A 26,042-nucleotide genomic window follows, 5' to 3' on the forward strand; every position below is an offset into this window, starting at 1 on the left:
GGGAGGGAAAGAAAGCAACTGGTTGGGGGAAAAATACTAAATATTTCACCTTCTCAACCAAACGGTGTTTAAAAACAAAGACTTGCACTTTTATAGTCAGTTCTCTTAACATGAAAATGTTTGATGTAATGCAGTAATGATGTAAAAAAGATGTCTTTACTGCAATTAACTTGTTCTGTTTTTGAGCCTTAACAGCCCTTTTTCACTAACCTGACATGCTGCGTGTGTGTCTGTGTGTGGGTTTCAGAGGCTTTACATTTGCACACTTGTTACAGAGCTCTAACTCACTAATCTAGCTCTACTAACTCTCTGCCTCCTATACTTCTTCTCTTGCAGCTGATTGCCTTTGATGATGAAATGGATGTGGCTGAGGTTGATCACTTTACTTACTATTGCGATGTTCATTTGTCTCCCACTAACAGCATAGATGTGCTTGTGTTTCACGTAGGCTTTCTAGCGTTTCAATCCCCCATCCGTGTCAGCAGCTTAGTCCATTTCCCCGCCGTGTGCCTGTTAAGAGTTGCTCCTGAATTTCATGGAAAAAAGTAGCATAATGCTAAAATGTCTGCCTCACAAACTCTATATGGCCAATAGTACTGGGCCACCAACACAGCTGCCGGGCCATGGAAACCCACGAAGCTCCCGGTGCGCAGTTTTTGTGCTGATGTCAATGCCAGAGGTGCATTGAGCTCTGAAGTTAGTGAGTCAGGTATCTTTTATGCACGTCAGCACTTGGTGAAGTTACAGAGTGCAGCTACCACGTACTGCAGCTCAGCAACTTCATGGCTGAGTTTTTGTGGTTCCTAAACACTTTCACTTTGCAGTGATACCATGTGCAGTTAATGCTGGAATATACAGTAGGGGAAAAAATTTCACTTGTTGCAACTGCTTTTTGCAATGGTGGCTTCCTATTACAGTACCACACGTGAATTCAGTAAGCTTGTAATATATATAAATATTTGTAAAGGCAGACTGCATTTTATTCAGCTGTGGTAATGGGACTGAGGTGTGGCCCAGTGCTTTTGTCAATATACTGTATGTGCTTTTGTGCCATGCTGTACTTTGTTCTATTTTTTTTTTGAGTGAATTGTTTAGGTAAAGACGTGTTACATTTGTAGAATATATCCTACAGGATTTTACTGTTACTGTTATTTTTAAATAACATAAGTTAACATATTTTGGTTAGACCCTGGATTGGTCGTGTTAATTTTGGGGTCTCAAGACGAGACTGTGCTTATTGAATAGATCTTTTGTGCATGTGGTTTAAAGCTGGGTGTGAAGCATCCACCTGCTAGAATTTGAATCTTCTTCCTCGTTGCATTGTGCCCTTTTTAAAGCACTGTCTGCTGTCATTGCTACAAGTTTGTGGACTGTCAGAACTGCATATCCAGTAGAAGTCTGCAGAGACATGGATGTAAAGCATAACTTGGTTCAAACGTTCTTTAAGTAGTTGAGAAATTCGAGAGACATTTTATAATCAATAGTTACTAATGTTTGGATATAGCATGTATACAAAAGTTATCCATCCATCAAACAACGATTATATTTTTGTGCAGGTTAAAGTTTTTGTTTAACTCTGTACTCGTATTTTTTTAAAGATAGCTAATACAGGCTCCTCGATAAATGTATTCATTCAGTGCGTCACTGTCAGCATACAGGCGGCTTAGTAGTAATATTTGTAAGGCCATTTTGTTACACTGCATTACATCGTAGAGCTGTTTCTATTTGTGGCACGAGTCACTCTAAATGTCGCACAGCCCCCTGATGATGGATGGTGATAAGATGGCATATTTTTCCTCTAAGCCCTTTGCCACAATTACAAGAGCAGGTGTGAGTGTATATATAGCTGGGGATACTCCATCTATCAGCTTTGTAAAACAGGCCATCGGGCCGTGTGTGGTGGTCATGCCTTTTGGCCTTTAAAATAGCTGATGAAACATGTTTCTGCTCTCTGAAGATTATGGGTGCCGCCACAACCACAACATATCTGAAATGTTACTTCAGACCAGTATTGCGAAAAGATTACTATTTTACACGAATGTAGATGTTTTGTGAGGAGTTTCGTTTTATTTGATGTTTACAGCTAAACTTACAAATCTTTTAAGCTCATTTTCTAGGAGTTATTCACACTTTGCTCTCTCTCCTACTGACCTATTGCCAGATCTTTACTCATACTAGATGTCTGTTCACCAGCCTGCAGCTTTGTCAGGCTAGCTGCTATATTTTAGTCATTTTAAGTATAGAACTGTGGGTTCTAGACTCAGTTTTAGGGCTATAGTATTGCTTTAATGACTGTATTGTTGCTTTAAATTGGTACACAGACTTCTTCGGTTTCTGGCCAGGGTTATTGAGCGTTTCAACATGTGCCCCCTAGCATTGGAATTTCTTTAAATATTTAAAAGAACTGGAACCAGATTTAAAGTGTTTTATTGTAAAGCACTTTGTATTTTTTCCAATTCTGCTCTAATTGGATAAAACGACCTGAACCCATTCCTCTGCTTCACTGGGTTTTTATCGGGACTTCTGCTGGCTTTCATCAAAGCATCAAAGTTAATTCTTGACCTTGTGATTCACGGTTTGATTTAAAATGTATTGAAACCTTAATGTTCTGAATAATAGAAAGCTTATATATCTATATGTTTAGCCTAGTCAGGAGCTTGTATTGTAATCAGTAAATTGATTAAAACTGAAAGTATTGCACGGGACGAAGCGTTTCTGTGGCAGCAGGAAACACTGAAGTTAAAAGCACGCCAACATCACAATAGCCACTTAATCCAGAGTGTGGTGCAGGGCGTGCGTCTGTGTGTAAGAGAAGTGAACAAAGCTGTTAAGTAAGGAAATGGAGAAATTGTCGGAAAGGGTCTTTCCAGAGTTGCCAGGAAGCAGCATGCTCTCAGTTTCTCTGTTATGTCTCTGTCTTGCTTTCCCTCCTTCCCTCTCTCCCCGTATATACTGCTCAAGTGATGGAAATCCCCAGCTTCCACAAAAACAGGGCTGTTCTCACAGAGCACCACTTTGTTTCATCAACTCCTCCCACGTGCAGCATCCTAAGAATGTCCACACACTCGGCACATGTTCTCTGCCACTCATTCGCGTTAACAACAGCATGAAGCGGCGTGGCTGATGGCTGGCAGCACGTCTCTGGGTACTCGGATTGATGGCAGGAAGGCAGACGGGCCAAAACCCCAACTTCCCCTCATCAGCAGCAAGATAAACTGCCATTATAGCTGTTACGTAACTCAAGTGTGTAGCCTGCTGCTGCTCCCTGACCTTTTACAACACACCCCCTCTCTTTCAATATCACCCACCCAGAGACCTCTAGGAATGAGTGCAGCTGTTAGTTCACTACTGTCTGACAGACTCCATCGTGCTTCTTGTTGCTGCACGCCCAGACGCTGTACTGGATTTTGCATATCCAGTCAGGCTGATGAGGGAGCAGGATCAAGTGGAATGACTTTTCACCCATTAGGAATAGCTTATCTCATTCTTCCAGAAATAGCAACGTGATCAAATGCAAGCCAGGAGAAAACAAGACCTGACCAGCTAGGCGGACTCATTGTCAGGCCTTATCGCATCAATCGCTGCGCGTTTGTTCTCGCTTCGTGTGCACGGCTTTCGTTTGAGAGGCTGCACATAAGGGGGCGAGATGGAGATCATTTCTCCTTCTAATTCAGGTGATACAGAGAGATTAGCTGAGGCCGAGCGTGTAACCGGACACGAAGGTTATATAAGGGAACTATTTCTTTGCGGTCTCTCTGTGTGGGCGCAAATGTCTTTTTCCAGTTCGCCAAATTCTTTTTGTTCACCGTCAACCCATAACAGTCTCTTCATTATCTCAGCCAATCAGAGTTTGTTTTGGGGAGGTTTTGAATTTACTATTTCCTCTATTTTTCTTGTGCATTTTTTTTTTGTCACCACATTGTTTCCAATCCCCACACAAACGTTGTTTTGTCTCTTTGCCTTTACCTATTTCCTCTTTTAGCCTTCTCTGTATTTACCAGTTGCCACTCCCATCATTCTCTCTGCCAAGCTGCCTCAGATAGCCTGCTCCTGTCCTCATTTATCCTTCTGCCCACTACAGTGACTGAATTCTGGAGACTCCGAGCTGCTCTGCTTTTTCTTCTCAACAGGGGGAGCTGCGGACGTTTCTCAGCAACAGGCAGCGCTGTCCCAGTTTCCTTAACTTAAGTTGCACGATTCTTGGGCTCAAGCCAGCTATCAAGCAGCAGTTACATAAGAGCCAAAAGCATTTTTTTCCCCTCTGTTTTCCTGGAATTTTAAACTCTCCACTGATGTGTGATCTCCAATGGTAATTGGAAATAAAAGCACTTCAGACACGTCTTCCAGGAGACAGTAGGATTGCTGGAGCTCAAGTTAGGTTAGACGGACTGCCATGAGAAAATTGAGGCCTTAACTTGGGTAGTAATGAGCACATGGTACAGGGCCAGCTTTCTACTCCCGGTAAACTTATATAAATATAAAAAAATAGATAATATAGCTCCATCTAATCCTATGTAGGTTTAGGCTTTTAGTTCTAATATTCTTAATAGAGAGATGGTTTGAAAACTGACTCTCCAGAGAAAGTGCAACAGATTTTCCTGGTCACTGAGACCATGTGACCCTTGCTGCCACTATTTACTGCAAGTGTTCACAGTGCCATTGTGTTTATTTGCCAGGCCTCGCCTCTGTAGTCATTTTAATCACACATTCTGGAAACGTTAAAAATGCTGGCAATTATAGGGTCGGGCTGTCCTCACGGTCAGATTTCGATGCACGTGTTAGTTTTTGAAGTATATTAAGAGAAGTTAGTTTTGCTACTAACTAGCTGCTGAATATAACTTAAGTTGCATGATGTGTGATGCATCACCGTTCTTCTGTGGAAGTCAGTGTGTTGACATTAAAGGAGGCTTGATGCAGGGAAATTCCTGTCCAGTTGCACAATTAATCAGCATAAAGCAGCATGACTGGTAACCCAGTCATGACAGAGAGAGACAGAGACGTATGCCCATGTTTGGTTGTGTATTTGTTATTTAGTCTTTTTTTTCTTGCATTATCTGCAGTGAGATGTTTCGTGTGTGTGTGTGTGTGTGTATAGACTTTTATTTTTTTAAATAGCCGTTCACAGAAAATAATCATCTACTGAATAGGCTAGCATTAGCACTTTACCTTAAATGAGTTAAAACAAAATAAATGTCTACAAAGCGTCTCTGTATAATTATGCCATCAAAGTATTCATTGTTTTACTATGTGGTAGGAAATTATTAGAATTTCTGTTATTTTTTTATTTATTCTTTTTTTACTCTTTCTCTCTCTCTCTGAATTTATTATGTATCTGTTGTTTTGAGTTGGTTTCATTACTTTGAGATATGTATTGAAAATAAGTTGTACTTTTTGCATCTCTGACCATGCAATACATACATTTACTGTTCAAACAGCTAGCATGGGAAAAGTTTTGTAATTTTTTACTTTTTTAATTACTTTTTTAATTTATTAATTTATTTTTAGGCAATTTTCCAATTGTAACAATATGATTGTAGTTAAACCAAGCATATCATGACAGTGGTTTGAAAACATGCTCAGTCATAAATATCTCTTGTTATTTCTTTTTATCCTTAGAAGAATCAAAGTGTGCATATTTGCTTCTGCCATCTTTGGTTTGTAATGTTATTATCATTTTATTAAGAGGGAACCACAGAATACCAAACACACCAGTGTTGCTTTAATAACCAGCAGTCTGTGGTGAGGTGGGGGCAACTGAGCTTTTTGCTGTTTTGCTGCGATGTGGTAATGCTGCTTATCACTCATGCTCTGTCATCAAGCAAACCCTGAGAAACACTTAAAAAAAACAAAAAAACAAACATCATTTTGTGTCTGCTTTCTCTGCTCCTGGCTCTTTGCACATTGATGATGAATCGTTGACGTTACTGGTAATAGAAAGTTTTGGTTTTGGAAGCTGCTCTTGGAGGGTGGAGTGACCTAACTAATCCGACTACTTCTAACCCCAACTAACTGCGTCCTTTTATTTCCAATCAGCTGGCACCTCCACCTGAGCCCGAAATCCCGGCCGAGGTGTGTTTTACTCATATTGGCCCATTGCCCACTAACATGCGTCACTACTGATCATCACTCATACTCATGATCGGCCACCATCCTGTATTATTTGTGCTGTGCGTTTTCCAGATCCTTATTTAAACAAAGAAAAGTCACAACCTTTCCTTATGCATTTCCACTTTTATCTCCACCCCCCGCCCTTCCTGAATCACCCCTCTGCCACTGCTGCTTCTGTGGAACTTGCTACATATGTGCCCTTGTTTGCATACAGTCTTCCGCTTCTCTACTCATCCTTTCCTCTCTGCCGCCGTCATTTCTCCCATCCGCTCATCTGTCCTTCTAGCTCTTTGATAAAAGTCCAGTTCACTGACCTCCTTTCATTGGGGTTGCTGTAAGGGTGGGGTGGGGGTTGGAGTCATGGGTGAGGTGTTTTTCCATGCCAGATTGGTGCTTACAGTGTGTGTCAGTAGCTCACTGCTCTGTTATGTAACCTGAAGTGTTTCTTTTCTCATGGCTCATGGCTTGTTTCTTTCCCTCCAGCAGTCTATCATTCTTTTATGTAAATAATTTAGGCACTTTTTCCACTGTGAGCGTAAAGTAATGAGGGAGGTAGTCTGACAAATGGTTATAATTTTAGATTTTTAATATGTAAGATTTTTACTTCAAAAACTTCTTGAAGGTGTTAAAAAAAAAAGCATGTCAGTCCTCCTCTGCATGAAGCCCTGCACGCCTTTGACTCGACCTCACATCTTCCCTGACACAACCACTTCCCTCTTAACTGCATGATCAATTTTGCACCCAGTTTCCTGCATGCTTGTAAAGTAACTAATTTGCACTGTATTGACACCCTATTTTTGTTTTCCCCAACTTTCCTTTCCAACCTTTTTTTTTCTTTCTTATTTTAATGCTTTCTGCTAACTCACCTCACCTTTAAGGAGCTTGATCCCAACCAGCCGCTGAAGCAACTGGAGGATCAAAGGAGGGTAGGTAAAGAGTTTGGTTTGCTGTGGTCTGGCACAGGCCTGCATCTTACTGACTGACTGATTGCGATGCCGTCACTGTTGCACTGCTGCTACAGCATGGCACTCACTCCCCTCCCAGTTATGACACAAAACATGTGACAGAGATCAGCCAGGAAACACTAATGTGGGTTCTCAGTCTGCGCTTTGTGTTTGCTACAGACTGACACAGAGGTGACACACTACTGTGATTTACATACAAGGCCGAGGGTTAATGCATATGTTGAGACCGAGAAAGAGCACAATGTCAACTCTGAACATCACTGACTGAGGTCAGAGTGCAAGGATCAAATAAAAAATGTGTGTGTGTGTGTGTGTGTGTGTGTGTGTGTGTGTGTGTGTGCTCTATTTTTTCCCAGGTGGACATCTTGATAAGATTAATCTTTATTTAATTTTTTTTCTCTTTCTTTTTATGTTTTGTTTTACTTGCACAAAAGTTCAAGGCACGTGTATGGCCATAAAATGCCATAAAACACCAAGATGACATGAAAAACCAAAAGGAAACCTTTCAAGTGAAGCGAGGAGATTTCAGAAATTCATTTTACAAAATGAAGTTTCATTTTTGGTTTATGTGGAACCTTGTAACCCTTTATGGCTTTATGTTGTGGCTTTGTCTATGTAGGACATACTACTATGAGTGCAATTCTGTATCAGTTTGATAGTCTTGTGTCAGCATAGTAACTCTGGGTTCAAGTTCCATTTCTATAGCAGAAATAGATCTTCATCTCCTAACATTCATTTTCCTGGTAGGGAGAGGCTCTGCGGCAGATTTTGGTCAATCGATACTATGGTAATATCAAAGCTGGCCAGAGGAGAGATAGCCTTACAACCTTCAGTAACGGCCCACTCACGCCTGGAGCGCAAGGGAAATCACCTACAGGTTTGTGTAACGATGCTCTACGTGTCTGTGTGTCTACATGGTTATGCTGTAAAGATAAGATGAAATGAAATGATTTACTTGGGGAAGGTGGGACAGCGCTGCACACACAACATAAAAATTAGATCCCTAATAGTTTTTAGCCTGCCAGCTATAATATATGACCGCTAGCCAGAAACACATGAAAAATTTCAGCTTCAGTTGTGCAATTATGGAAATGTGGTTTAAAAAAAAAAGTTAAATAATTGGGTAGAGCTATTAAATAATTAGGTTTTCAGCTCCTGTAATGAAATCTTTCAACCACTGCAGTCTGCTTCAGCTATTTATCTCCATCTATCGCTGCATAGCTCCATCTAGTTCTATTAAACCGTCTGTTTTGATAGCTGCAGTCATTACAGTTTCATTAGGAAATAATTATTTATATCCAAGTCAAACCATGTGTGCAGAAGCTTCTGTAAAAGTAATTTTATTTATTTTTTATTCAGATATTTTTTTAAACAAAACAAGCAGCTTAAAAATTACTGTTTTGATGAATTACATGGGAAAATACAGTAGCAATGCTCACAGAGTTTTAACCTAATTAAAAATAAATAAGTAAATTGATCATAGACTAATCTGACCACATTTTGTTTGTCAGTATTCAAAATAACTTTACCCAGAAAGACTTTCTCTCTCCCCTTCCTTTTTTTTTTTATTATTCAGTATTTTTTAAATAGGTTAATTGCTACTTATTACAACCAGATGCTCATGTACAAAAATGAAATGTTATCAAATGTATCTTCTTAAGGAGGAAAACTTTTAACTTTGGCAATAATAAAAGAGTTTGTGTCATTTAACTCTGTCAAGAGTAACTAGTTTTTGTCAACAGTCTAAATTATTTACAAATTCGCAACAAAGTATTTACTGATTATTGTACATTCCTTATAATGCTGGAAATATTTCTGTTAGTTGCACAGATTACAAGGAAAAGTGAGTGAGTGACAGTTTCCAGTGGGTAGCAGTCAACAGAGCGTGCTCCGAGCATTGTGTTGGAACATACTTTGTAAATGTTGTATTTTAAACTCAGCGCCCACATTCACAGTCATTTACCTGATAGACGCTGTGCATTTGCTTGAAAATAGTAAAGGACAACACAGCAAATGATGAATCTGTAATGAATTTTGAAATTGACATTTACCACTGTCTTAAGTCTTCAGTGTTTAGGAACTGAAGAGACTCATTGCTGTAGTACTGGAAGTGATTTCAGGTGCTCAGGCTGTCTTGGTCCTCCGTTGTCATACTGCTTCGGATTTTTTGTGAAGCAGTGGAAACGGGTAGGCTGAACTGTGGCTCTTTAACTTTGGATACATTTTATAGGTTGAGAATGTGGGTTGGCATTGTGTTGCCAAAAAAAGCAAGCGCTTAACTGAAAAAGCCATCATCTGAATGTTAGCATATTTAAAAAAAAAAAACAAAACCGTTTTATTAGGTCAAATTAAAGCCATCAAGGTCATCTTCTGCTGCCACTCTGGACACTCTGAGCTTTGATTATTTTCCCATTGCATCTGTCTGCTTGCACTTGTACCACTGCCATGCCTGTTTCTTCTCCACGGTGGCTAAATAGTGAGCCTTAAACTTGAATTTCATTTCTGGAAAATGGACATAGTTACAGGGAGGCAAATCTGGTGAGTAAGGCAAGTGGTGAACGACATTTGGGGCAAGGAAGTTGCAGTAAAACTCTTCTTGGCTGTCTGAATTTCTGCTTCTGACCAGTGGGCCTAATTAGTAAAAATATAGTTATCCACTTCACCTTAGTTAGGCCTAAATGACAGAGAAAAAGCAGCAGTACTTCCGGAACTGTCATATGTATATACATAATTTATTTTTTTTACTTACTGTAACAATAAATAAATAAACAAATAACCTTTTTATTTTTTTTTTCTGGTCCATTTAAAAAAAAAAAAAGTACATATAATTTATTGTAATATATACTGCTGGCATCAGATTTGAAAATGCCTCAGTTTGCCTCAATGAAACGGAATAAAATGTCCCTTTATCAACATTTAATATTTTGCCATTTTAATATTTGCAAAGAAATATACAGTAGAGTATAAAGGATTTGCAAATGTGTCCTTAGTTATTTACCAAGGGTCTCACCAAATCAGGAATTTGTACAGGAAACAGTTAAAGTGGTGTTTTTTCCCCCCCTCACTCTTTTTGCTTACATGAGATTGACATTCAGAAATTTTATAGATTATTAGTAAGTGACATTTACCCATTCCAGTGAGTCACGCCGTGTCTCTCATCAGCGATGACTCATATTTGGTCTATAATGCTTTAGAAGGCATGAAAAAAAAAGAAAGATCTTATTCACAGCTGTGGCCTTACACTGCTTTAAGCCCTTGGACCTGGGGGGCTCTGCTATTGAGCGTACTGGCTCTGTCTCCCGCATAACGCAGGTCATGTTGTTGCCAGGCGACCAAAGAGCCAAGCTCCATCTAGAATGGGATGTGTTGTTGATTCAGTGACTCGCCCAGCCAGAGACGGCTCTGATGGGTGCTGTTATCTCACCAGTTCTCCTCTTACTGGCTATGGTAGGCAGCAGTAGGAGTTAAAGTACCTCAGTGGATTAGAGACACATCTAACGTGCTTTTTTTTTTTCTTTGAGTGTGTGGTGGCTGAAAAGACACCTGTGGCTTATTACATGACTCAAAATCGCCTTACTTCCTCCTTACCCAATAGCATCTTAAATAAAATAAACCGAACTGTAACAATCGCTCGTGATTGAATCAACCACATGTAGATTTTTTTAAATATAATTATTAGGACTTTCCCAAATGTCATTGTGATTTTACCTATATTTATAAGCTAAATGCACAGCACTGTCCACCGTGTCCACCTTTTAAAAACACACAAAAAAGATACAAATCCTGAAATTAAAAAAACAAATACCTGTGCAACCAACAAATATCCAAACAAGGACTCAAAGAACACAAACCTCCACCACAGTAGCTCACTGTCTCTGCAGTATTTACTTTTAAGGGAATAATTAATTAATTTCATGTGTGTATAAATTCTGTGTGTGTGTGTGTGTGTGTGTATACATACACATACAGGGAGTGCAGAATTATTAGGCAAGTTGTATTTTTGAGGAATAATTTTATTATTGAACAACAACCATGTTCTCAATGAACCCAAAAAACTCATTAATAGCAAAGCTGAATGTTTTTGGAAGTAGTTTTTACTTTGTTTTTAGTTTTAGCTATTTCAGGGGGATATCTGTGTGTGCAGGTGACTATTACTGTGCATAATTATTAGGCAACTTAACAAAAAACAAATATATACCCATTTCAATTATTTATTTTTACCAGTGAAACCAATATAACATCTCCACATTCACAAATATACATTTCTGACATTCAAAAACAAAACAAAAACAAATCAGCGACCAATATAGCCACCTTTCTTTGCAAGGACACTCAAAAGCCTGCCATCCATGGATTCTGTCAGTGTTTTGATCTGTTCACCATCAACATTGCGTGCAGCAGCAACCACAGCCTCCCAGACACTGTTCAGAGAGGTGTACTGTTTCCCCTCCTTGTAAATCTCACATTTGATGATGGACCACAGGTTCTCAATGGGGTCCAGATCAGGTGAACAAGGAGGCCATGTCATTAGTTTTTCTTCTTTTATACCCTTTCTTGCCAGCCACGCTGTGGAGTACTTGGACGCGTGTGATGGAGCATTGTCCTGCATGAAAATCATGTTTTTCTTGAAGGATGCAGACTTCTTCCTGTACCACTGCTTGAAGAAAGTGTCTTCCAGAAACTGGCAGTAGGACTGGGAGTTGAGCTTGACTTCATCCTCAACCCGAAAAGGCCCCACAAGCTCATCTTTGATGATACCAGCCCAAACCAGTACTCCACCTCCACCTTGCTGGCGTCTGAGTCGGACTGGAGCTCTCTGCCCTTTACCAATCCAGCCACGGGCCCATCCATCTGGCCCATCAAGACTCACTCTCATTTCATCAGTCCATAAAACCTTAGAAAAACCAGTCTTGAGATATTTCTTGGCCCAGTCTTGACGTTTCAGCTTGTGTGTCTTGTTCAGTGGTGGTCGTCTTTCAGCCTTTCTTACCTTGGCCATGTCTCTGAGTATTGCACACCTTGTGCTTTTGGGCACTCCAGTGATGTTGCAGCTCTGAAATATGGCCAAACTGGTGGCAAGTGGCATCTTGGCAGCTGCACGCTTGACTTTTCTCAGTTCATGGGCAGTTATTTTGCGCCTTGGTTTTTCCACACGCTTCTTGCGACCCTGTTGACTATTTTGAATGAAACGCTTGATTGTTCGATGATCACGCTTCAGAAGCTGCAATTTTGAGACTGCTGCATCCCTCTGCAAGATATCTCACTATTTTTGACTTTTCTGAGCCTGTCAAGTCCTTCTTTTGACCCATTTTGCCAAAGGAAAGGACGTTGCCTAATAATTATGCACACCTGATATAGGGTGTTGATGTCATTAGACCACACCCCTTCTCATTACAGAGATGCACATCACCTAATATGCTTAATTGGTAGTAGGCTTTCGAGCCTATACAGCTTGGAGTAAGACAACATGCATGAAGAGGATGATGTGGACAAAATACTCATTTGCCTAATAATTCTGCACTCCCTGTATATTGAGAAGAAGTAAGCTATAAGGCTTTTTTTGTTTTTGCCCAATCGGTCATTAAGTTGACCTTGAATACCTTGGTGGGCCTAAAAACTTTTATTCGATTGCTTACCTGACCCCACTCTACATCCCTACAAAGTTTTAGCAGACTTCAGTCAAAACTTTTTAAGCTGTCATGTTTACAGACATAATGTCAGAATGATTTTCACACTAAAACATAATGTCCTTGGTAGAGGTAATAAGGGTATAAACCAGTGTTTATAGTATCTCTCTGGTTATTCAGGTTGGTCTGAAGGCCAGCACTAAACTGTTTTGCGTATGCACTAAATACCTGATACTAACAGTCACAGTAATCCACCTGTATTCATGTTTGATATCCCACTCTCTTTGTTAGTTGAGCTAGTTTACAGAGTTCCTAAATAAATTCTGCACTAAATGTTCCCTTTCACTCAGTGTCTAGATAAAGCTGCTGCTCTTTGTGCTTTGATGGAAACAGTGAAGGGGAATGATCGGACTTCTGACTTCTTTGCCCTTAGTTGTCAGCTCTGGGGTCGGAGGTCGAGGGGAGCTGAGCTTAGCGGAGGTCCAGTGTCACCTGGACAAAGAAGGGGCTTCTGATCTGGTCATTGACCTCATCATGAACGCCACCAGCGATCGGATTTTCCAAGAGAGCATATTGTTAGCCATTGCACTCCTGGAGGGTGGAAACACAGTCATTCAGGTAAGTGGGGGGGAGTGGGTCACAGGGTTCACAAGTAAAAGTTCAGCACTTACAAGTCTAACCAGCAATTAAATGCACTGAAGCATTTCCCTACACAGAGGCATGAGCAGAATCTCAATAAGATGCTATCTCATGTGTTCACCCGCAATGTCAAGAATTTAAGTCGGTGCTGCTCTGCTACTGTCAACGTAAAACAACAGAGACTAAAGATGCCTTCAGGAAAAGGGCGCATATTTGTTGTCAGAGTATCCGCCTGGCTGTATTTTAAAAGCTCGACTTCACAACAATGCAGAAAGCATGTTGTTGTCACATTTTCTATGTTTAAAAAAAAAAAAAAAAGCTCAGGCCAAGAACCAGAAAGGAAGATGAACAGTAGCCTGCTGGGAGATGTCCGAGCTGTGCAGCCAAGCACGTCGTCACCTCTCTACTGTCAGGCAGGGGTTGCTACGGCAACACTAACTCTTTGCAAACCTCACAGAAAGCAGGTTGAGAGTGGAGACAACCACTGTGTACTATTGCATTATTTCAGCCTTGCGGTGTGTCTGTATGTCTGTGTGTCTGTGCGTGTGTTTGTATGTGCATGTTGCTCATAAGCTGTCTATCAGAATATTCTGGTTTTGTGGTTTATGCATGTGTGCTCTCGTATTTGTGTTGCATAAACAAGGCTGTTGCATAATAGCCTCCTATTTGCATAGTATCGTTACCTGACAAGGCCTGACTTTGTATGCAAAGGCTCTCACATGACTCCTGTTACAAAAGCTGCTGCCTCTCTCTGTGTCTAGGTGAATAATACACAGAGCCCCAGTCCTTCTAACAGACTCCTATCTGGGTCATGTTTTACTCCTTTTAAGAGGGCAATGAAAGGTGTGATCCTTAAAGGCCTCGAAAGAGAGCCGTTAAATTTCATACAGTCTTCGCTGCTACCTTTGGAAAGACCTGTAGCCTTCTTTAGGATTGCTTTTGTAACTTTTTAAAATCTGGGCATAATTAAAAAGCTTGATGTCCACTACTGAAAGCAGTCTGTAGCTTACGTTTGTTGCTTTAACTGCAGCTTTCAGTGAGTCTCTTGTGCACATTACAAGTGTAGAAGCAGTTTTGAGCCGCTAGTAAATGTATACATTTCTACCTGTGACACCTACTGTGACGAGGCCTACACTTGCTGGTACAGAAGCACCTCAAAGTGAACTTGATAAGCAAAGCAGTTCATGATCTTAAATAAGAACATCTTTATCAAGTAAGGTCCTGTTTTGAGTTAATGTGTTTTTCTGCTTCCTTGGAATGATGCTGGGACAAGTAAGCTTTGTTGAGGAGTCATGTATGATCTAAAGTTAATTTACAACATATCAGCAGATGCATCACATTTTCCTGTCTTACACAACGATTGGTTGCCTGCCCTTCTTTTAGGACAGAAGGGTTCTTGTTGTCTAAATGAAAAGCAGGACAACAACATGGCCCCAGATTTCTCCAAGAAGGCTGCTTGTTTGTTTTCTAGGTAATCCAGGTTTGTAGCCTAGCCAATGGAATTTCTAGAAAATAAATAAATGAAAGAGGGAGAGAGACACAGAGAGAGCGCACGCTTCCTTTGCTTCAGAAAGGGTTCACACAGGGCCCAGAGCTCTGTGCTAGCTGGACTTAATATCACAGCCCTGAGAGAAGGAGTCAATATGTTAGTAAAGACAGAAAGAAATGGGTCATAGCACAGTCCTACCTGTCTTTTCTCTTACCCAGGCGTGTCTGTCTGATGAAAATAGAGCTTTAGAAACTAGAGATCTGAAACATCATGCTTTCACCGAGTCATGGGAATCCAATCTAGGCCTGTCAAGATATGCCAACTTTGTTTAGTAACACCTAGGACTCACTGATGTCACCGATGCACCTCATCAAACACGCAACTATTGGTAGATGAACAAAAGATGTTTTTGATGCATTGTCAGTACATTTTTAAGCCTTTTTGTATCTACTTATCTACATATCTACCCAAAGGGCAGAGCTGTCACCAGTAAGTCAACCCCGCATGTGTTCATACTCATGTTCGGCAGTCACGTAGCAGGCGTCTCACTATGTTGGTCTAAGTGAGAATAAGATCTTCACGTTCAATTACATAAAGTAACAACATTTATTTTAAGTAAACAAAATCTGCCAACTTTACTTCTGTAAATTTTACCTGACAGTAAAATGACACACTGCCTGTCTTGTGCAGCATACATGCTGTAGGTCTAACATTACTTTTTGACCTACATAACTCTCATATTATGACCAAAACCTGCACGGCTCACCCTGGACAGGATAACATGTTGCGTGACACGTATGCTCGTGCCCTCCAGGTGGTTCAGAGATGAGCAGTAAAACACTGTGACAGCCCCTGAGTAATTTTCAGCTTGCACACAGCAAAACTAGAGTGATCATAAAACCTCACTCGTGCATACTCAAATGCACACTTCATGAACACATGCACGCAGCCATACTGCAGGTTATACTTAGAGACTATAAAGCTTATTTGATAAACAGCCTTAGAGTTTGTGGGAGTGTGTGTCTATGTGTTATGTAAGAGACGAAGTGTAAAGTCTCTGCTTCTCCGAGCCCACCATCCATCTTGTGATCGCTGTCATCAGGACCTCAGATCCCTAACTGTCACAGGCACGAACAGGTGCGACTGCTCTTACTCAATAGGCTTGTTGTGGAACACCGCTGCCCTCAGCCCCCTCCAAGTGCGATTTACTCCCTCCCGCCTCTCCTCGGTTCAGTTTCACTTCACAGCTACCTCTTGGAAAGCTTTAAAAAGATTCTGCAAAGTGAGTTTCCAGGCATCGGTGCCCTCAGCATACCAGCTCTCGTTTAACTGCGGCGTGGGCAAGGAAATTACTGTTTAGATCCCAGTTTATAGTTTATGAAGGTCCAATTATTTCAGTCCTGCCATGTGTACCTTTTTCTTTCAATCATTACTTGCTGAAGTCACTGCATACATTTTTAGACTGTGTGGATGGTTGCTCGTGCAGATTTCTGAGAAAACGCAATCACGTGTAGATTGCTTTGATTTAAACCTGCTATCTGGCAGTCTTGTTATAGCTTCAAAGAGCAGATCTCTGTGGATACCAGCTGGGCGGTGGCAGAGTACGCAACTGAAGCCCTCCAATAAGCACAGAGATGGCTTTGTCACTCACCAAGGTGTCAGGCTGCAAAGGCGGGAGATGGATAAAAAAAAAGGGAGAGCTGGTGGTATAAACAGGCCTTACATAACCGGCTCGTGTTGATGCCAGAAGCTGGGGTAGCAGCTGACGGGAAATGGAGGGAAAAGTAGAAGTGCAGAATAATCAGACAGGAGGGCCTGCTGTGCTGTCCTATTGATTCTGTAAGATAGGAGGAAGATTTCAAGTCAACCTAAAGCAGCAGGATCAAAACTGCTTCCAGGAGGCTTATTGGCTCTTTAGTGGGAGACGTTTAAACTGCCTCAGATGTCAAAGCAGAGACTCACTAGGTGATGGCAGTTTTCTCTACAGAATGACTCAGCAGTCAGCAAAGAAGCTGCAGCTAGGCACATTCTTCAAAGGGTTATAAAAGTTGTAACCGGGACTTTTTTTTAAAAGTTAAAATCTTTCAATTCTATCTCATCGTGGCACACGATAGCTAGCTCTGCTCTCTCTCTGCTAGGAAGTAAGCCACAATGTGGCAGTTAGCATGTGGTTGGACCTGTACTCTTACTCTCTGACTGCTTCCCAAGTACACAGATAAGACAAAACTTGAGTTCACACCCACCTAATTTACTGTTTGCTCCACCTCCAACAAGCTGTAGCTACTCAGCACCGATAACCAGATCTAAAGCCTTATTGTTTATGAGGTCCTACAATCCAGCAATAAAGATGCGATCCATGCCAAAGTGTTGCAGTACAAGTGTAAGAAAGGATTTTAAGTCTTTATACAAACCCATTTCATTGTCTAGGTGTATCCTTGAAGACTTATTAGTGTTGCTAATTTAGCCTGCAACATGTGTATAAATGATTATCTGAGTTAGGCTTGAGATCCTGTCATATTGAAGGAAATTGGACTCACTTATTGAGTGAATTGCCATCTAACAATGCTGATTTAATAAGTACATCTTCCTGTCAGCTACAGAGCTGTAGAGTTGCTTAGCAAAACAGCCTTCAACTTCTAAAAAATGGAAATATCTAACAAAGGAGTGTGAGTAAGCAACTTACGCTGTCTTTTGACAGTTTTTAATGTTTTTAACATGTCACAGATGTCCAACCCTGACTGTGTGCAGACAGGAAAACAGCTGCTGCTTGCTGTTCAGTAAAAATAACAAGCAAGTGTTGACAAAATAATTTTCTTCACATTAGTGGAGAAATTGAGTTTTTATGGCCGCAGTCATGAGTTCTGTTTAATATAGTTATCTTGTAAAGCTGCTGTCCTGGAGCTGTTGTTGGGAGAAGTCTGCCTGCTTGCATAAGTCTGACTTTTAATCAGATCACTATCAGTGAATGACCCTCGTCAACAACACGATGTTAACGGCTTGAAAAAGAAACTGTTGCATAAAGGAAGGGAGGGAAACAACTTAATACACTGAGTGCTCTGCTCCTCTTGGGATTTGAATCAGGTGATTTTTGCAGAAAGATGTCTCAACAGTTGTCTTGATTTCCTGCGCATATGTTGCTTATCTCATGCAGCGTAAGGCACTGCTGATGTTGTACTGTTTCTATGCTTTGCTCCTTTTTTCCTCAAACCTAACTGAGTTTAGCTAAACCTGGAGAGAGTCTTATGTAACAGACTTTGAAAGCTGCCCCAGAATCTCAGTACGTGATAACTCCTGCTTGCATCAACCCCACCTCCCACTTTCAGACCCTTTCTCCACCTCCCTCTCACACCACACGCTCACTTCGTGCCGCTCTGGCAGTGAAAAGTAGGGCAGGGTTTTCCTCTCTTCCTCTCCCGCTCCCATTTTCTTTCTCCCTCCACTGCTCGCCCTCTGCGGCTGATGTAACAGTGTTGGCGCTCTGTGCCCTCACTGTAACCACTCAGCTGATTACAGGTCTTATGTAAGGAGGGATTGTTGAGAGGAAAATGGGACAGAACATATGAGCCTGTTGCAGAAAAACAACAGCTCCATGTAACAGGGCTTTCAAGCCAGATTGGCCTTTGTGTAGCTGTAGGTCGCAGAATATTTCCTTTGCTCCAGTATGAGTAAGAGGTTTGTGAGGAAAACGTCTCGTGTTTCATATTTGAATGCTTATAAAAGCAAAAAGTAATTGCTTTTTTGCCGTTAAACAAATGCACTCAGCACGAGTGAGCCCTACTCTATGAACATGTTTATACAGCTGTGTGCATTTTCCTGCTTACATGTACGCTCGTGTGAAGTACAGGTTGCAGGACAGGTTGTGTAGTTGCTTCTTTTGGTGTGTGCATGTTTTTAAATGTGGCTGCATGCTAATCCCAGAGCTCGTCTTCGTTTCTGCCCTTGGTTATATACTTGTGCATGTTAAGACCCATCTGAGTACTCTGGGTGCCAGAAGCAAGTTCTGATAAGGGGCAGAGAGCAGATAGTGTAAAATCAGGTGAGCCTTTAGAGCATGTTCCTGGCACTGTGAGAGCAGGATTATATAACTAATTCTCACTAAACCTCTGGCTAAAAGCGCTGCAGAACAATTAGCAGAGACAATGATAAGAAATGCCTATAAGAGATTAAAATGCGTTTAAAATATTGGTGTAAATGCAGATTTTTATGTAAACACTATAAGGTAATTAAAAACCTATAAGGATATTGTCTGAGCGACTCGTATTATTTTATTTCTTTCTTTTGTGTCTCCACCCCAGAGGTCATTTTTCCATCGTTTAACGGGAGACAACAAGTCTGAGAAATTCTTTAAAGTGTTTTATGAGCGGATGAAGCTGGCCCAGCAGGAGATCAAAGCCACTGTGACTGTCAATACCAGTGACCTGGGCAGCAAGAAAAAGGACGAGGAACCACCAGACAAAGACACACCGGCACGCAAGAAAGGTCAGCGGACAAGTGTTGGCGTTACCAACATAACAATAGGCTAGAGAAGGAAGTGTTTGACTGCATTGTCAAATAAGTCACATATGACACTATGAAAAACTGGAAAAGCAAACCTCTGCTGCACTCTTCGTACGAGGCAGTAAATCCGTTTCTTCATTATTAATTATACCCGTGTACAAAATTATTATTTATCACATGTATCATTTCTACATATCTCTGTATGTGTAAATGACAGCAAGGATCAGTACATAAATTCTTAACTTGTCAAGTGAACAGTCATTGTAACCGTTGTCTTGTCCAATGGTCTGTGGTGTTTGACTGCCTCTTCTTTACCTGTGGTTAGTGAAAGATATGCCGGTAGTGGCGATGGTGACTGAGGAAGTGAAGGAGCAGCTAGTTGAGGCCTCTGCGGTCACCAAGAAGGCTTACACAACTTATCGTCGTGAGGCCGAAGCCGAAGAGCACCAAGCTGCAGCTGATGGCTCTCCTGTCCCAACTGCTGATAAGAGCCAGGAAGAGGGCGAGATGAGCGTTACCATCACTATCATGCAGCCCATCTTGCGCCTCATGCAGCTGCTGTGTGAGAACCACAACAGAGAGCTGCAGGTCAGCCATCATCAGACCAGCTTGTGATTATAAGTCCTTTATTTATATATACGACACTTACTGACACTGTCACTTTATCAATGCTGGTCATCATGCCCTTTGCTGCTAAAGTATTTATACCTACACTCTATATCCATTCTCCATACTGGTACTCAGGTTGTTTCACTCTACTTATCATATTATTTTATTACTTGTTATTCTGTTTGTTTAAAAAATATATATTTATGTATTACTTTAAAAAAAAATCTGTTTCTTCATTATTTTGGTTCTTTTCGGTGACCGTGTGTACATAATTTCGTTCCACCTCATGTTAACATGATGCAAATGACAATAAAGCTCCTTGAATCCTTGAATATATATACATATAATATATAGGCTGCCATGGGCTGATGGGAGCAGGGTTAACTTTTTCTGTCCCGTGTTCTGAATTTCAGTCATCACACCATCTTATACAGAAATGAAACTGTTGAAAATAGGCACCAGTTGCAGAACTTCCTGACACAGTCTTGTATGTGCTGGTCTGGTTTCACTATGATGAGTGTGCTCGTGTTTGGTAGTGGCTAGCTCCGGCAGCCCAGACAGAAAACTTCCTGCTTGCACTGATTCTTGCACTCCAAACTGGGACAGGCCTTCATTAAATGCTGGTTGGCTCTGTGCTGTCTCTCCCATTCTGAACCTGTGTGGGAGCCAGATATTGATTTACCGCTAGCCTCGCTGCACAGATGATCAGTTCACTGAGATGTTTGTGTTCTTTCCAAAGACGTCACTGCAGTAATTGTCTTGCTGCCGTATACAGTAGGTTTGGAAAAGCCATCACGACTTTTTATATTTAGTTCTTACGTCAGCGAGAAAGAGAAAATGGTTTAGATTACCTAAGTAGAGGAATTTCTCTTCTGCCAACCATCTCTGCAGATTCCAACACTCTCATGAATCATCTCATATTAAGTCTCTTGGTTTTACCTCATGCCACATACATTTTAATTTTGTGACTAACTGTTAACAAAGTGTTTATGTTTCCCTACAGGGGCTATTAAAGTTTTTGATGAGACGAGTCCAAGTAAAGAAAGATTCCATGTTGAGTGTTTATTTTCATGTTGTCCTTCTGTAGAATTTTCTACGCAACCAGAATAACAAGAACAACTATAATCTGGTGTGTGAGACTCTTCAGTTCTTGGACTGCATCTGTGGCAGCACCACAGGAGGACTGGGGCTTCTGGGACTTTACATCAATGAGAAGAATGTAGGACTTATCAACCAGACTGTGGAGAGCCTTACTGAATACTGCCAAGGCCCCTGCCACGAGAACCAGGTAACACACTGTACACCTGTGTGCAAGATGAGCTTTTTATATTCTGTAGCTATCAAATCGATGTCCGGCTTTGATCGTGATGTTAGTTTTGTTTGAGTTCTCTGTAGTCAGGAATGTGTCAGGCTCTTGTCTTTCCTAAGCACGCTAACACCAGCCTACTCCGGAAAGGACGCCTCTGTTTGTTCTTTGGCATAGGTTAGTAGTCTTCTCACATGATGGCGGCATCCTCTGTTCCTGCCGCTGTGAGGTCATTTTTATAACAAGTGTGAAACTGGCATGACTAAACAAGCAACTGGCTAAATACAGTCTCTGTTTGAATTGATTCCAGTTCCTTTGCACAGTGCCAGAGGGGCATTGCCAGACTAAATACAGCGTTTTGTTCACAAAGAGAGAATAAACGGGAACAAGTGCTGGAATTCTTTTTATTTGTGCTTTGCATGTTCTGTGTGTAAAATTGTATCAAGTCACTCCAAACCATTTGGCTTCCACACTTTTATTGTTCAGTTCTGAGGTGTGGTACATGTTTGACAGCTCGTGTGATTTGAGTGTGAAGCCTCCGAAACTTGGCCAGTATTTATGATATGTGACCTGCCTTGTCACTACCTTACCGTGCCAGGAATGAAAACCTGAGGGCAATCTGGCTTCAAATGAAATCTGGAACAAAGTTGTTTTGTTTTTGTTTGTTTGTTTTTTATGCCCTTTTTTTGTCATCCCACCTGTTTTCTCCAGGATGTTGATCGTACCCTCTGCCCATGACGCTCTCAGAAAAGTGATTCTTAATCTCAGTAATTTCACTACCTGGTTAAATAAAGATTAAGAAACTTAATTGAGTGTTTTATAACACTGCGTGAAATTTACAGTCCCTGAAATTAGAGTGAGAATTCCTTCAAAGATATGAGATGTAAATAATGTTGCCACTCTCGCCTTTAGAATGGTGCTGGTTGTTTTCTAGATACCACCTGATAGATGGTTCCAGATTTCTTGGATAACTTACTGTTGTTTCCTCTTCTTGTAATTCCACTTTGTTAGTGAATACATAATCTGTTGAGAGACCCGGTTAATGTTGTCTTTGAAGTCGGCACCTTATAACTGGCTGTAGGTTTGTGACAGCTGTCACATTACATGAATTTGTGATGCACTATCAAATTTGCCATTTCAGACATAAAACCCTCCAATTCGTCCATCTCGCACTTATTAAAATCTTTATTTGTAAGTGTGCATAAGTACAAATAATAGATGCAGAAAAAAGAGAAGAGCTTGACTTACAGGAAAATGGATCAGACTCTTATCTTATTACTGCTAAAGAAAAAAAAATTGGTCTGCTGTCCCGCTGGTTTTACTGATTATATCATGAAAAACACCAACAGCAGAGATTAAACATTATTTTTAACCCAGAACTACTTGTCAAGCTTGTGTTTTGCCATTTCTTTTTCTTTGCTCCTTAGAACTGCATTGCCACACATGAGTGCAATGGCATTGACATCATCATTGCTCTCATCCTGAATGACATCAACCCCCTTGGCAAGAAGAGGATGGATCTGGTGTTGGAACTCAAAGTGAGTGTTCTGAAGTGGTGTGATACTTTTAGTAATCCGTCTAAAAGGTGTTATTTGATTTGATTATGCAGGTGTTACATGTCTGTAGGAGAAGTAATGTGGTAGTTGTGTCATTAGACTGTGTCAAAAGCTTTAGATACAACATTCAAATTCATGGAATTGCAGTTTCACTGACAGTAGCTGAAAGTAGAACGCCTCAAAATCAGGGCAGGGCAGCACGGGTTTTTCCTGTGCTCCATCACAAATTGCATAAGTAAAGCGTGAAAGAACAAGAAAGAAAGATTTACTGTCTCTGGAAGTCTGGAATGCTGACAATCAGGTAAAAAAGCCAATCTGTCTCTTGTCATCTTTTGCCCAGAATAATGCCTCCAAGCTGCTTCTCGCAATTATGGAGAGTCGCCATGACAGCGAGAATGCCGAGAGGATACTGTATAACATGAGACCTAAAGAGCTGGTATGTGTGTAATGCAAACAGTTGCATAGTAACAAGCAGGTGCTGTGTATGACAGTCATCTTTTTCTGCAGGTAGAGGTGATCAAAAAGGCCTACATGCAGGGAGAGATAGAGGTTGAGGAGCCGCAGGAGGGTGAGGATGGAGAGGAGGAGCACTCCGCGTCTCCACGCAATGTTGGTCATAACATCTACATCTTGGCACATCAAGTAAGCCGCTATAAAATAGGTGTGGAAAGGGGAACACACCATGAGCAAATAAGACCAGTGGATTTCCAGTAACTCCTGAAAACACATGATACTTTTCATTTTATAATCATTTCCTCTTTGAAAGCTTTCAGGCTGTGGGCTGCTCGGTAACAGAGGGCCTGTTTATACAATCAATTAGTGGAATGACGGTAATCATGGGGCTAAACAGCCCCACCCTGCAACCTTGCTGGGGAATGAAAGATGATGCATTCAAACAAAGGAAAAGTAGCATGTAGAGTTAACCTAGCTTCTAAATACGAGCAGTGTTGCCCAACCTTTTTGACATGCTGGAAGTAACACTTGTGACGAGTGTCTGTCAATCATCTGTTTTCAGTTAGCCCGCCACAACAAGGAGCTGCAAGCTATGTTAAAGCCAGGAGGGACATATGGCGAGGGCGACGAGGCCCTGGAGTTCTATGCTAAACACACCGCTCAGATTGAGGTCAGTGTTTGGCTCCATGTCGTAAATAAACTCCGCTAATGTTCACCTGCTGCCGTCTGTCTTGTATTTTATTTTCAATTCATCATTTTCCCAGTTTTATTTCTGGATGAACTCTATCTAACATCTCTGTTGCAAGATGCCAGTGTTGGTTTAAGGGGACTGTGACATGTTTTGGCCTAACTATTGACTTGAAGCATGTGATACTTTTTTTTTTCTTGGCTTGTTTTTGTGTTTCTTTGTGTCGTGTGACAGAATGACGAGTACCTTTGGCATGTTTGGCGCACTTGATGAGTAAGAGGAATGCAGATTGCTGGCAGTATTCCAAGCTCAAGTTGTTGGTTCAGTTCATGAGCTGAAGAAAACAACCCTGTTTTTGTTTTTTTCTTCTAAAGAGCAGTTTATGCCAGGCAGTCCATTTGAATCAGAGGTGTCATGGTGGTTATATTTTTCATTTTAAAAAATATAACCACTATTTTTACTTTTTGTTTTTAGTTCAGTTCAGCTTCAGCGAGTTTCCAGAGTGGGTTTGCTTGTTCCAGTTTAGTTCATATTGTTTGAAAATGTTTAGATTTACTTTATTTTTTATTAGCTTCAGTGTTTTAGATTTTTTTTTTTGTTTTAGTCTCGATACACTCATCCATCAAAGCCTCGTCAGTCAAGTTATGATAGATTTTGCCAAACTAATAAATACTAAAAAAATTCTTCTGTTTTTTATTTATTTTGTTTAGCTCATAAAATCTTTTTTTTTCCCACAGTATTGTTTTAGTTTTCAGTTTCTTTTTACTATAACTACAATAATCTTGACTTCTTTAAGGATACAAACTGTTTTCATATAAGAAAAGAATAAGGAATTATTTACCTGCTGCAGTCACAGATGTTTTGATCGGTGACTGCTGCTCTGTTTGGTGTCCAGATTGTGCGGCTGGATCGCACAATGGAGCAGATCGTCTTCCCTGTGCCCAACATCTGCGAGTTCCTCACTCAGGAGTCCAAGCTGCGTGTATACTACACCACAGAGCGAGATGAGCAAGGTAGCAAGATCAATGACTTCTTCCTGCGCTCTGAGGATCTCTTCAATGAGATGAATTGGCAGAAGAAGCTGCGAGGTACTCAAGAGGCTACTGGTAACACAAACACCGTTCCCTGTGCGTCTTTCTCCTCAACTCTTTATGAACTAGTGCCTGGTTTACGCTCTTTCTTCTTGCATCCCTCCAGGCCCCAAGCCCCTTTCTGACACATACAGGTTATGTTTTACATATTGGCATGAGGGATAAGCAAAAAGTGAGCACAAAGTTTCCCTCCCTCTCACTCTAGTAGGATTACTCCGAATGTGTCCTCCACATATAACATTATTACAAAAACACATATCCCAATAAAGACTATAAAGGCCTCAACTACTACAGCATTTATGGGTTTTTTTAAATGTTTTATCAGCAGACAGAACCTCACAGCTATATTGTACCCTCAGACGGGTCTCACTCATAGCTTCAACTTTGAATTGTGCTAACCACTGATCTGTCAGAGATTAGCTGCAGCAGCATTACAAGATCTGTTGCATCAGAGTAAATCGGACCTACTTCGCACAAACACGAAGAAAACTCAAAAATGAGTTTGGTTCAAAGTTTTGCAAGTTTCTTGGTAGCAGAATAAAGTTGACCCATAGAGACCTGTTGTGATGAGGGTCCACGTCTGAAAGAGGCTGCCAAAATGCTGAACCCTGGAGAGATGAAAGTCGAGAGAGCATGTAAACTTTTATAAGCTGCTTATATTAAATTGCACTGTAATCACTGAGTTGGTTTGTTAATAATAAATATTAGTAGCAAAGCATACAGCATATAGCTCCCAATGTTGTGATATTATCACATCTTCTAATCTCAATAAAAACAAAAGTATACTGCTGTGATATTACAATGTTCAGGTTCCTGTATTTTGTTTTTCTGGAAACTAAAAGCCTCAACTTCCCAACATAATGGGATTAATGGTTTGATGTACTTAAGGCTGATGTACAGCTGTAAGGTTATTCTCACATTGACATCAATCAAAGCTGGGGTAAAAGAAAGCAGGAACAGGACACAAAGGCAAAGCATTAAAAACTCAACTCAATGATGTCATTTTCACTTTAA

The 26,042-nt window shown here is 40.8% G+C and overlaps 1 protein-coding gene across 5 annotated transcripts in view; it reads left to right on the forward strand.

The window, feature by feature from the left end:
• Window positions 1-26,042, forward strand: part of itpr1b (inositol 1,4,5-trisphosphate receptor, type 1b) — a 79,161-nt gene that overhangs the window by 32,504 nt on the left and 20,615 nt on the right. The window contains exons 40-52 of one of the 5 annotated variants that reach the window (XM_084927581.1): window positions 337-372; window positions 6,034-6,069; window positions 6,987-7,034; window positions 7,821-7,950; window positions 13,134-13,318; window positions 19,124-19,307; window positions 19,651-19,913; window positions 21,022-21,222; window positions 22,668-22,778; window positions 23,137-23,232; window positions 23,304-23,438; window positions 23,812-23,919; window positions 24,833-25,064. In XM_084927581.1, coding sequence (XP_084783707.1) covers window positions 337-372; window positions 6,034-6,069; window positions 6,987-7,034; window positions 7,821-7,950; window positions 13,134-13,318; window positions 19,124-19,307; window positions 19,651-19,913; window positions 21,022-21,222; window positions 22,668-22,778; window positions 23,137-23,232; window positions 23,304-23,438; window positions 23,812-23,919; window positions 24,833-25,064 — 1,765 coding nt within the window. The remainder of the gene's footprint in view (window positions 1-336; window positions 373-6,033; window positions 6,070-6,986; window positions 7,035-7,820; window positions 7,951-13,133; window positions 13,319-19,123; window positions 19,308-19,650; window positions 19,914-21,021; window positions 21,223-22,667; window positions 22,779-23,136; window positions 23,233-23,303; window positions 23,439-23,811; window positions 23,920-24,832; window positions 25,065-26,042) is intronic. The other 4 variants (XM_084927583.1, XM_084927582.1, XM_084927584.1 and 1 more) reach the window with 4 other exon arrangements.

The sequence above is a fragment of the Perissodus microlepis genome, chromosome 5 (genome assembly GCF_051167445.1).
Source record: "Perissodus microlepis isolate ML-2025 ecotype Zambia chromosome 5, ASM5116744v1, whole genome shotgun sequence".
Classification (NCBI taxonomy): Eukaryota; Metazoa; Chordata; class Actinopteri; order Cichliformes; family Cichlidae; genus Perissodus; species Perissodus microlepis.